We start from the raw sequence: 13,051 nt of genomic DNA on the forward strand, positions 1-13,051 counted from the left end.
AATCCCCCATTTTCCAGTCCGTCCAATCAAACACACCCTATATGTATGAAATTGCAGTTTGAAATTACCCTTCGAACTCGCACTCGCAAGGTAAAATTGAGAATTGTTTTAGTCTTTTTTTCCGCTTGAGAATTGTTTCAGTATTTTTTGTTTATTTTTATTTCCTATTTTTTGGTAATTCTTATTATTTAAAAATAAATAAAGTCTAAAAATGAAATTAAATCGTGTGTGTTTCATCATCTAATTTTGCTTCTCTAATTCCACCTCTAATGATGTAGAATTAAAGAGGCTAATTCTTTATAAGTTTTTTAAGAAGATGAATACTTCTTTATATTTTTTCAATATCTTTATCAAAAATTGACAAGACTCTATAAATTTAAACATGATATATATAAATTACAATTACATTTTAATCTCAACATTATTTATACCTAGTCCTTTTATAATTCTCAATCAATTATATCGGTAGCACATTATTAAATTTTAAAAATAGACCTAGAAAGTCATTTTCCTTCCCGAACTAGTGAGTAATAACTACCCCATCATTTCGCTTTCTTATGGCCTATCTGCAAGAAAGAGATCATCCAAAGAACCCATCACATGCCAAACTTTCTATCTCTCTCTCCATATTCAAATCCTAGAGGGGGTGTTTTTGGCAACTTGATAAAAAGTGAGTTTTTGACTCTTTATCAAGTTCTGTCAAAAAAAAAATATTAAAAAAAATCAATTTTTTATCAAAAAAATTACTAAAAAAGTTAATTTTTTATCCACTTTTCAAAACACGCTGTGCTCTACGCATATATATCTATAGACACATCTATTGAGTTAGAGAAAGAGAAAGAGAGAGTGAAGGTATGGAAGAAGAAGGTGTGTTGTTATTGAAAGAGGGAGAAAAGAAAGGGGGTGGTTTAGTAACATGGAGTGTGTTTGGTGAGGAGGTGAAGAGGTTGGGTTGCATAGCTGCACCCATGGTGGCTGTGACACTATCACAGTACTTGTTGCAAGTTGTATCCATCATGATGGTCGGTCACCTTGGCGAACTTTCTCTCTCTAGCACCGCCATAGCCATCTCTCTCTCCAGTGTCACGGGCTTCAGTCTTCTTGTAAGCCATCTTTCATTCTTTGTCAGTGATCTTCTATCCTCAAATTTTTTAGAATTACTTGAGTTAATATTAAAGTATCAAAATTTTATAATTCATTGAGTATGAATATTTTAAAGGAATAATAATTTAGCCTTTTTTTTCTGTCTTCTAGCTTGTTATTGTTTGTATATTAGTGCTAAACTCACAGTGGGAGGCATGAGAGTTGCATGCATTGAGGTTCCTTTCAATTGCAACCTGTATTTATGTTGAACTGATTGTGTCATTTTGTGGGATTGTCCCAGGAGTATGGAATAGTTTTCCATTTTTTAAGGGCTTGTATAACTCTCTCTTTATTTTTTATTTTGCTGTTTTAGTGATGACCACAAAGAAAAAGTATTCAATTATTGAGGTTATGTATTTAACTTTTAGGGTAATCATTCTATTATGTCAAAGATTAAATATATATGTAATATTTTCTCTTCTAAACCTATAGGGTGTGTTTGGTAACGTTTATATTTTAGTTTATATTTATAAAAATTTTATAAATTGATTTTTATTTATTTTTAGAAAAATATAAACTACAAATGCGTTTGGTAATTGACAAAATGTTTAAAAAATTTTAAAAATATAAAAAAGAGTGAAAAATGGCAAGTGGTGCCAAGTGGCGGCGAAAGACGGTGGTGGAAAGTGGTGACGGTGGGTGGTGGGTAGGTGGTGGTGGTGGTGAGTGGGTGGGTGACGGTGACGGAGGCGGGTGGTAGGTGGTAGCAAGTGGGTGGTGGTGGTGGTGGTGGTGGTGGTGGTGGCGGCGGCGGGTGGTGAGTGGTGGTGGCAGGTAGGTGGCGGATGGCGGGTGGTGGCGGGAGGCGGGTGGGTGAGTGACGGTGGCGAGTGGTGGGTAGTAGCAAGTGGGTGGTGGTGGCAGATAGTGGGTGGTGGTGACAGGTGGGTAGCGGATGGCGGGTAGTGGTGGGTGGGTGGGTGACAGTGGCGGATGGTGGGTGGTAGCGAGTGGGTGGTGGTAGTAGTGGTAGTGGTGGTGGTGGTGGCGGTTGGTGGGTGGTGGTGGCAAGTGGGTGACGGATGGCGGGTGGTGGTGGTAGTGGTGGTAGTGGGTGGATGGGTGACGGTGACAGTGGCGGGTGGTAGATGGTAGCGAATGGGTGGTGGTGGCAGGTAGGTAGCGGGTGGGTGGTGGGTGATGGTGGGTGGTGGTGGTAGGTGGGTGGTGGTGGTGAGTGATGGTGGTGGCAAGTGGTGGTAGGTGGGTGGCAAGTGGTGGTGGCAGGCGGTGGATAGTAGTGGCGGGTGGATGGCAGGTAGGTGATGGTGGTGGTGGTGGTGGTGGTGGTGGTGGTGGTGGTGGTGGTGGTGGTGGTGGTGGTGGCGGCGACAATAGCGAGGGGTGTGTGGCAGGTGGGTAGTGGGTGGTGATAGTGGGTGGTGGGTGGTGGTGGCAGATAGGTGGTGAGTGGTGGCGGCAGGTGGTGGTAGGGGGTGGGTGGTGGTGGCGGAAGACGATGGTGAAAAATAGTGGCGGGTAGTGGCTAGTGTTGGGTGGTAAAAAAAAAAAAACTCAAAAACTCAAAACGGAAACACAGTTTTTGTGTTTTCATTTTTTGGCCAAATATATAAACTAAGACTACTGATTTATAAATCAAAAATTATACCAAACAAATTTTTATTTGAGTTTTTAAAATTTTTGTAAATATAAGTAAAAAACTGAAAACGTAAGTGTTACCAAACGGCACCATAATAATGACTATTAATTAAATATTATTTTTAGTAATTTAAGAGCATATTTGTTTTGAGGGATAAAGGTGTGGGATTGGACTATTAATCCCACCGAACTAATAGTCCATTGTTTGTTTGAAAAATTTTGCTCTGGACTAATAGTCCGTTGCTCTGGACTAATAGTCCTCCCGAACTATTAGTCCCACAGATATGGGACTATCCTATCCCATGGGAGGAGGTGAGATAGAAACCATGGAATTGGTATCCCATGGGATTATTTTGTAAAATGTCTATTTACCCTCCATGCTATTACTTAGTAAACAATTAGAAATGATAAAATAGTCTTTTGAATATTTATAAATTATTTTTTTGGTGTTGTTAATTTAAAATTATATATTAAATAAAAAAATTTAAATTATAAATTATAAATTTAATTTAATTAAAAATGATGGCCTTATAAATTAAATTTTTTTAGTGTTTTAAAAAATTAAATTTACATATTAAATAAAATTATTTTTTAGTGTTGTTAATTTAAAATTATATATTAAATAAAAAATATAAATTATAAATTAAATTTATTTAAAAATAATAAATTATAAATTATGGCCTTATAAATTAATTTTTTTTAGTGTTGTTGAAAATTTAATTTATATATTAAATAAAAAAAAATATTGTCGGTAATTCAAAATTATATATTAAATAAAAAATATAAATTATAAATTTAATTTAATTGAAAATAATAAATTAAAAATCATGGCCTTATAAATTAATTTTTTTAGTGTTGTTAAATTATAAATTATAAATTACAAATTTAAAATTATATATTAAATAAAAATTATAAATTACAAAGATAAAATAGTATTTTGAACATTTATCTTTCTCCATAATATCCCAAACAAACATGGGATTCAATAGAATAGTCCAATCCAGACTTTTAATCTCATGACTAAACAAACATAGCATACAAATTTAATCCAACCAAATAGTCCCCGGACAATGTATCACAGGACTAATAGTCCGATAAATTACAATCCTCCTTTATTTAATCCGTCCAAACAAACGCACCCTAAAAATGATGTCCATTCCTTTCTTTTGAAAAAAAAAAAATTATGTCCATTGATATCATTTTTGAAAGTTTTTTTGGGACAAACTTTTTTCAAAGAGTTATCACGTTAATTATTATTTTGTGATTGTGGGTCCATAAAATAATAATTAACGTTGGGATGGAAAATGACTTTTTTTTTAAAGAGTTATCATGTTTTTTTAATTTTTGTATTTAGAGAGATAATTGATTTTTTTTTATTGAATTGTTATATTAAAATAAGCGTTTGACGTGATGTTTGGATGAAAAATGACTAAATTGCCCCTCAGACAACCCTTTCGTTTTTTTTGTTTTTTTTTTATCTCCGGTTGGTGTGTTATTCAATGCTTAGGGGCAAAAAATCTCCGGTTGGTGTGTTATTCAATGCTTAGGGGCAAAACCGACATTTCATTACCTATGGTGACAGTTCTCCCAAGGCACGTGATTCACTTTTGTTTATGAAAAATCCTTGAGAGTATTAAAAAGAGATCACTAGAAAAAGTACTAAGGATGTAGAAGTGGGTTTCACCCATTTTCTATGCCTTGTTTTTATTTTATTTATTTTTTGTTGTCATTTTTAATGTATTAGTACTATTAATGGTATATTTTTTAGTAGTCTAAATCATTATTATTTATTTATATTTTTTATTTATATTTTTTTTTACTTTTAGGCTATTTTCACTCTTAAACTAACTTTCCGACAACACCTAAGAAGTTAAAAAATTTGAGAATAAATTATAAATACATTTTTAATTTTAAAAAAATATATTTCACCTTTAAGATTTTTAATTTCATAACAAATCATATTTTTTATTAATAAATTATTAAGTTAATTAACAGTTTTTATGATATTAGAAATATGCTTAATTAATAACTTAAACAATTATATTATTATATAAGAGAGTAATTATCAATTTTATTTTTTTAGTTAATTTTATTAAATAAAAAATTCTAATAATAAAATATTTATAATTTTTTAAACTATAAAAAATAACTTGTATTTTGAACAAAAACAATATATTATTTGTAATTTATCCAAAATTTTTTATTAACAATAAAAATAAAAATAAAAACTGTCACTCAGAGCCTTAGAAAACCACTCTTTTGTCATTATGCCACTTTTTTTAATAAAAACTGTCAGATTTTGAACAGTCAGCTATTTGGTGACATTTTTCGTGGAATTTTCCAAGAAAACCACTCTTTTGTCATTATGCCACTTTTTTTAATTTGTCAATATACATTGCACCCAATCCTTTCCAAAAAAAAAAAATTGTTATGAATCTCAAATTTTTTATTAAATGAATGGTTAAATATCTCATATGAATATAAAATCTATTTTTATAGACCTCACATATTTAATTATTTATTTAGTAAAAAAATCTTATTTAATAAAAAAATTAGTATCCTTAATAGTTTTTTTTTTATTTTAAGAAAAATAGTTAAAAGCACTAAAAATGGTGCTCTAATAATACCATTAATTATGCCTTTTTTTTTTATATTTTCAACTTTAATGTTATTAATGATCTTTTTTTTTTTTTTAATGATATAAATCATTCTTGTTATTTTAAGAGAGGTCTATTCATAGCAACTTGCAAGTGACACGTCTGTATGATCGCATTTCATCCAAGTAAACAAAGATGCCCCTTTTGAATTTTTTATAATTTTTTTTTTTTTTTGACTATTGTTCATTTTTGTAAAATTTTATGCGTAGATTATTCAAAAAAAAAATTATATTGATTCGATAATTATAGTTATATAATTTTATTATATTTATTTTAAAAAAATAAATGTCAATTATAATTTTAAAAATACACAATTATTTTTTAAAACAAATATAATAACAATTATCAGATTAATATAATATATTTTTTGATAGATGACCTACACAAAAAATGAGACTCCATGGGCCCTGTGATAACGTCATGATCCAATAACACCCTCCAATCCACTAAAGACAAATCTAAGCCTTTGTTTTTTATTTTATATAATATATATATATATATATATCAAACTCAAGTATTTGTAAACTTATTTGAAATTTTTTTTTTTTAAATGCGATTTTATTAAAGTCATTTTTAAAATATGATTTTAATTAACTTTTTCAAAAATATTTTAAAGTCACGTTTTCAAAAAAAAAAAACCTCAAAAAAATAACTTGAAGTTGGGAAATAAATTCAGAACAACTTACATTTTAAAAAAAACACACATTATCATTAAGGTCGCATTTTTAAAATACGACTTTAGCCCCAGTTTGGTTTTAAGTTGGGACTAAATAAGCACATATGAACAAAAAAAAAAGCTACAAAATTACAAAATGACAAAAACACTTGACTTTTGATGCAAAATTATCAATTTGACCCATATACAAACAAAAAGTCAAAAAAGCCTCATTTCCAAGTGAAGGACAATTTTGTCATTCTAATGCAACAAAGCCAAACAAGAAAACCAAATGAACAAAAAAATCTCAGCCTAAAAATTTTTTAAAAAAAAGCCAAAAAAACCAACATTGCTGAACGATTAACTGCTTTAAAAACATTTTAAAGTCGCGTTTTAAAAGTAAGACCTCAAAAAAACAACATGAAGTTAGGAAATAAATTTAGAACAACTTACATTTAGAATAAATAAATTATTAAAGAACTCAAATTTGGTAAATGAGCAGTGGATAAACTCATTTTAGTACTTCAGTTCTAATAATCAGTTACAAGCATCTATCTATCTATCTATCTATCTATACTATTATAAAGTGAACACCTCTTATGGTGTCCTGAAGCTTTGTTTCTTATGTTGCCACGTGTCCAATTTTTTTTATTTAAAATTAAAAAAAAAATTAGATAGATGAGTGGATGGGACTTCAACTTTAGACTTATGTCAAATGAATAAGACTACCACTTAACTAGCACACAATATATGATAAATGTTTTATTTTATTTATATTTATTTGAATTGCACACGCATCACGTGTGGCAACCGCTAGTTTATATAATGATTACATGTTTTGTGAAATCACTTCATATGTTATATTTCAATTCAGGACTGAAAAATATAGTTTGTTGAGCTATCAACAATGACCAACAAACTTAAAATTACAATTACATACATACAAGAGATACTTATATTATATGAAATATGATGAATGGATTAAAGGATTCAATTAATGTTACCTAATAGATTGATATAGTCTTGAATTTTTACTATAACTAACTAGATTTTCTACCTTGTCAAACAGTTAGGGATGGCTAGTGCTTTGGAAACTCTATGTGGACAGGCATATGGAGCTCAACAATACAAAAAACTTGGAACTCAAACTCACACTGCTATTTTCTCCCTCATCATTGTTTGTCTCCCCCTCTCTATAATCTGGATCTATATGGGGAAAATACTCATTTTCATAGGCCAAGACCCTTTAATTTCACGTGAAGCCGGTAAATTCATAATTTGTCTTGTTCCCGCCCTCTTTGCTTATGCGATTCTTCAACCACTTGTCCGATACTTTCAAATGCAAAGTTTGATCATTCCTATGCTCATAAGCTCATGTGCCACTCTTGCATTGCACATACCTCTTTGTTGGGTTCTAGTGTTCAAGTCCGGATTGAATAACCTTGGAGGTGCGTTGGCGATTGATATTTCAAATTGGTTGAATGTGATCTTCCTCGTTTTGTACATGAAGTACTCTTCTAGCTGTGAAAAAACCCGGGTCCCAATTTCAATGGATGTGGTACGAGGAGTGGGAGAGTTCTTTCGCTTTGCTATTCCTTCTGCTGTTATGATTTGGTAATTTTATTTTGCGAATTTCTTAAATAGAGTTTCAAGGCTTTTGTTTGCTACATATTTCTGATTTTAAATTGTGATGAATGCAGTCTCGAGTGGTGGTCATTTGAGTTTCTTATCTTGTTGTCTGGACTTTTGCCAAATCCAGAGCTCGAAACTTCTGTTCTCTCTGTATGGTATGTGCTCTACCATAATGTTTGATGATGATGATTTGAATGTTCTAAACTGTAAATTCAAATTGTGATTTTGAGGTTTAAGATAACTACTCTTAACTTCTTTGTCAATTTCATGAACAGTCTCAATACGATCGCTACACTCTACTCAATACCTTATGGCTTTGGTGCTGCTGTTAGGTATGCTCATGCAATATGTGCACTTGTACATGTAAAAAATGTTTTCTCCACATAATAATGTATGATGCCAATCTAATAGTTCTTTTTTTTTTTTTTTTCTTTAGCACTAGAGTTTCAAACGAATTAGGAGCTGGGAACCCACAAGGGGCACGTATAGCTGTATTTGCCGTGATGTTCCTTACAATCACAGAGACTACAATAGTGAGTGCAACCCTCTTTGCCACCCGAAGCATTTTTGGCTATACTTTCAGCAATGAGAAAGAAGTTGTGGATTATGTCACAGCCATGGCGCCTCTAGTTTGCCTATCGGTTATATTGGACAGCATACAAGGGGTCCTTTCAGGTTATAAATTTTGCCCCTCAACGTCTATCTAGTATTTAATATATTTGAATTTTAAATGATAATATCTTGTTACACTAGCTAACTCTTCTTCTTCTTCTTCTTATTTATTTATTTTTTTCAATTAGGTGTTGCAAGGGGATGTGGGTGGCAACACATAGGGGCTTATGTCAACCTTGGAGCATTCTATCTGGTTGGAATTCCCATTGCTGCCATATTGGGTTTTTGGGTACAATTAAGAGGAAAAGGCTTGTGGATTGGAATACAAGTTGGTGCTATTGTGCAATCAATTATGCTTTTTCTAATAACAAGTTTCACAAATTGGGAAAAACAGGTTCATTTTCTATCTCACATCTCTTCAAGCTATTTATTTGGTTTAACTGGACAATACATTTGAAAAGCAATCGCTTGACTAAGGAAAAATTAAAGGAGAAAAAATGTGGAATGTTGAAAGTCAATTTCTATCCATGGAGATCCTAATTTTCTTTCACTTTCTTCATTCGTTTTAGCAAATGAATGGAGTACCAACAATGATGAAATGGGTACTGTTTTTATTTTTATTTTTTAATAATTTGATTCATATAAGATATTATTACAATGAAACCTAATGAATTACAATTATAGTAATGAAAATCAAATATAATATAATTTTTTTTACAAATAAACTCCCAAAGTGAGACAGAAAATTCCAATTAATATATGAGAAATAAGACTTACATGTATGTGGGGAGCTTCGAACTATTGATCTCATACTGAGGTGTAGGATTTCTACCCAATAGGACTAGCCCTGTTGGTTATGAAATGGGTATTCACCATATCTAGTAAAATTGATTTTTATGAAATGCAAAGAGCTAGTAGGCCTAGATAAAAGATCATGACCAAAGATTTGGATTAAAACTAGAAGCGGGTTGGTTTTTTGATTTTTTTAGCCTGGATTAAAAAGTTTGGTTTTGGAAGGACTTTTTGATTTTTTGACTTTTTTGACCTTTTTTGTGAGAGATTAGTATAATAATTATGGGTTGGATGTGATGTTTTGTTGGTTGTAGCTAAAATAGCCAAAAAATACCTACAAACCTTTTTCCCAAACGGTGCCTTAGTCTGAATTGTTTGGCATACAATTAATTAGTCTTTTTTTGTTTTTTCTAAATTACGTCAAAGTTATTTACTTTTTAAGTCCATTTTGTATAAACAAATTTAAACGGTAAAAAATAAGTTCAAAAATTACTGTGAATTTTTTGGATTAAGTTTTTTGAAAATTGAGTTTTTTAATTTTCGTGTTTTTTTGTTTTTAGTTAATATTTTTAAAATTTTAGACATTTTTTTTTGACTTTTTTAGATGCACCTTACTTAGATGTATCTAAAAAGTAAAAAATTTGTGAAAAAATATTTTAAAAAATTAATAAATACATAAAAATACAAAATATGTACGAAATTCTCGTTTTTTTTTTTTTTTTTGTATTTTTGGTATTTAGTGAATTTTTAAAAGGTTTCTTTCACAAATTTTTTACTTTTCAAGTATATTTATGTTAGGTATGTCTAAACAGTTTTAAAAAAAAATGTTTAAAATATTAAAAAAATTCAGTAAAAATAAAAAAAACACAAACCTTTAATTTTCTGAAAAGAGGTTTTATAAAACTTTAACCAAGCATGCTGATTGCTTTTAGCTTCTCTTTTTTTTTTTTTTTTTTTTTTTTCTCTCTATGTTGTATCTAGTATTTTTTTTTCAAATTTAAAACAAAAGTTAATTTTTCTGCCTATCTTGTCTAATTGAATAGAATTCATAAGTGTAAAATATTTTGAATTTAAAAAAAAAAAAAAAAAACCACTAATGACAAGGTGAGTAGCGAAAAAGCCACTAAAAAGTCCATCCAAACAGTATATTAGTAGCAATTTCTTTGGTAGGACCGGACCAAAAACCTTGCACCCAAGAAGAAGAGGAAAAGAAAGAAAAAAAAAATTGCAACGACTTTATATGATTTTGGAAGTATTTTTGTTAAATTTTGCCATTTTAATAGCATTTTTTTGGGGACAATTTATAGTTTCAATTTAAATACACTTTTAAGTCTAGTTTTAATTTGGTTCTTTCGTCTATATTTTTGTTGATTTTGTCTACATGTACACCTTAGTAAATTGACAAATATTTCAAAATTTTTAATTTTAACATTCAATTTAAACAAAAGAATCAAATTGAAACCTTAGTAAATTGACCATCAAAATTATTAATTTTAACCTCCAATTTAGATGAAAGGACCAAATTGTTTGAATTGAAGCTAGAAAATTAAAGTGAAATTTGAGTCCAACTATTAGAGTGAAAATTGCAATTAACCAAAAATAATTAACAACAATATAACTTTCAAAGTAGTCAATCAAATTCTTTTGGACAAATGAGATCCGATTAACTTGATTTTTGTCGTAAGAAGGGTTATATAAAATGGATAGTTCAGATCACTATAACAAATGAACGGTTCGACTTACTACAACAAATTTTAGAGACACAAATTTAAGAACGAAATATCTTAGTTGCCGAAAAATTCATTGTTGTATTTTTAGCGATGAAACTAGACATTTAATAATAATTACTATCCTTTTAGAACAAAATATTCATTTCAAAAAGTAAACTGTTTTGTCATCAAATTATTTTGTTTCTAAAAATATATTTATTAGTGACATTTTTAAATTATCACTAACAACCATTTTTTTACTTTTTCAAATTACATTTTCATGACAATTGAAATTTGTATCCTAATATTTTTCGCGATAATATTTTCACTTTTAAGAGTGAAAATGTTTTCCCTGAAACTTTTAGGGCCATTGAAAAGACTTATTTACCTATAGGGAAAAGTTTCTCTTCAGTCCACTATGTAGACTGAAACATACTGTTGGGCCCGTGAAGCCTATCATGGATCCATTGAGGTGATTTGAACTGTTCAATATGTAGAGCTCATCGATTACGTCATATCTGCAAAAAATCACGTTGATCAGATATTAGTAACTCCTTGATCAGAACATATTTTTGTCAATGGTAAATATGATTTTAAAAATAAATTGTTGACACAAATGTATTCCAATCAAGGATCTACATATATCTAATCAACGTAATTTTATATAGACATGAAATACTCGACGAATTCTACATATTGAACGGTTTGGATCATCAAAATGACAAAATGAGACACATGGTGAGCCCCACAGGCCCAACAACACACTCTAATCCACAAAGTGAACTAGAGAGAAGCCTCTCCCTTACCTATAAGTCCAGCTCATTTTTTCACTTATCAATATCCCTAAAAGACCCTTACTTCACCTTCTTCATACCTATTATTAACACTATGATGATTCTCTTCTACTTCACCTTCGGCGATAGTTTTCGGCAACACTTTTTTGATTTTTATTAATAAAAATAACATCTATCACCACATCACTACTCCCCCCAATCAATCATTCATTCATATTTACATGCACTTTCACTTACATAAATACAAAGATAAATTACAAATACACTCCTTAAAATTTGATTAAATTACGAATCGCCCCTTATGGTTCTGGAAATTATATTCCACCCCCTGAGGTTTCTAATTTCATAACAAATCGCCCATTTTATTAATAAATCATCAAGTCAATTAACAGTTTTTAATGATGTTAGAAATATGTTTTAAATAATAATTTAAGTAATTTTATTTTTGTATAAAAGAACAATTATGAATTTCATTTTTTCAGTTAATTTTGTTAAATAAAAAATTCTAAGAAGAGGGTATTTGTAATTTTTTGTATTACAAGAGATAATCTCTATTTTAAGCAAATCCCAAGGGTTGTATTTGTAATTTATCCTAAATACAACTACATAGGCATATATAACCCAAACTAATCTAATAAATTTATTAAAAACACGTTCAGTGATAAATTTACCACTAATCGATTTTTTTAAAAATTACAAATAAATTCGATTTACTCACTCTTGCTTATGTTCTTTGAGGAGTTTATTGCAGGCAACTCAAGCGAGGGAGAGGCTATTGGAAGGAAGATCTCAGCAAATAGTGGATTAATGTGAAATGGGGGAGTTTTTGGGGCGTGATTATAGCTTATTTTGATTTAAAAATTTGCGCCAGATTGTTTGGTACAGCTTCTACTTATAATTTATTAGGCAGAAATAGTTTAAATAAACTGAAAAAAACTGACTATTTAAAAGTTGGGATAAGAATGCTTTTAACTTTTATTTTCTGATTATCAGTTTTTAATTTAAAAAAAGTTTCACCAAACAAGGCCATAGATTGTTACTGAATTAGTCTTTTAATCTTATTTTGTAAAATTAAAAGCATCACTAAAAATTAAAGAAATGAGATTCATGCCTCAATTTTTCATTGTTCTTGATAGCAGAACATGAACAAAATTCACATAACACTTAATTTTCATTTCATCATTAATTTGTTAGTTATATGAATAAAAAAAAAATCTTTTTACATACAAAAATGTAAATTTATCTTGTATTTTCATATTATTAACATTCATTTTAGTTCCTTTTAACTTTATTAAAACAACAATACTACAAACTCAGATTTAACTATTCAAAAATTATCCAAAATTATTATATTGTATTTTAAATTTTTTTTCTACATATGAACCTTACACTACCCAAACTTAATCTCCACTACACAATCACCAACTCAAAAGATTTTTCTAGGTTCCAGACTTGTTC

The 13,051-nt window shown here is 29.8% G+C and overlaps 1 protein-coding gene across 2 annotated transcripts; it reads left to right on the top strand.

Moving 5' to 3' along the window:
- Window positions 1-472: 472 nt before the first annotated feature.
- Window positions 473-12,614, top strand: LOC114301717 (protein DETOXIFICATION 12-like). 2 transcript variants are annotated; one of them, XM_082870838.1, is made up of 8 exons: window positions 560-1,103; window positions 7,124-7,319; window positions 7,473-7,668; window positions 7,755-7,841; window positions 7,962-8,018; window positions 8,123-8,361; window positions 8,487-8,692; window positions 12,345-12,614. In XM_082870838.1, the coding sequence occupies exons 1-8, from the start codon at window positions 855-857 to the stop codon at window positions 12,399-12,401; spliced, it is 1,287 nt and encodes a 428-aa protein (XP_082726964.1). In that variant the 5' UTR covers window positions 560-854; the 3' UTR covers window positions 12,402-12,614. The 2 variants fall into 2 exon arrangements, with proteins under 2 accessions (XP_082726963.1, XP_082726964.1); XM_082870837.1 differs by having other exon boundaries at window positions 473-1,103; window positions 7,124-7,668.
- Window positions 12,615-13,051: the final 437 nt, after the last annotated feature.

The sequence above is a fragment of the Camellia sinensis genome, chromosome 5, assembly GCF_055761805.1.
Source record: "Camellia sinensis isolate YWXY chromosome 5, ASM5576180v1, whole genome shotgun sequence".
Classification (NCBI taxonomy): domain Eukaryota; kingdom Viridiplantae; phylum Streptophyta; class Magnoliopsida; order Ericales; family Theaceae; genus Camellia; species Camellia sinensis.

Coding starts and splice junctions, on each gene's coding strand:
- LOC114301717 (XM_082870837.1), top strand. CDS start 855: ATGGAAGAAGAAGGTGTGTTGTTATTGAAAGAGGGAGAAAAGAAAGGG. Junction 7,842..7,961: donor ACTTCTGTTCTCTCTGTATG/GTATGTGCTCTA, acceptor TTTCATGAACAG/TCTCAATACGATCGCTACAC. Junction 8,019..8,122: donor GGCTTTGGTGCTGCTGTTAG/GTATGCTCATGC, acceptor TTTTTTCTTTAG/CACTAGAGTTTCAAACGAAT.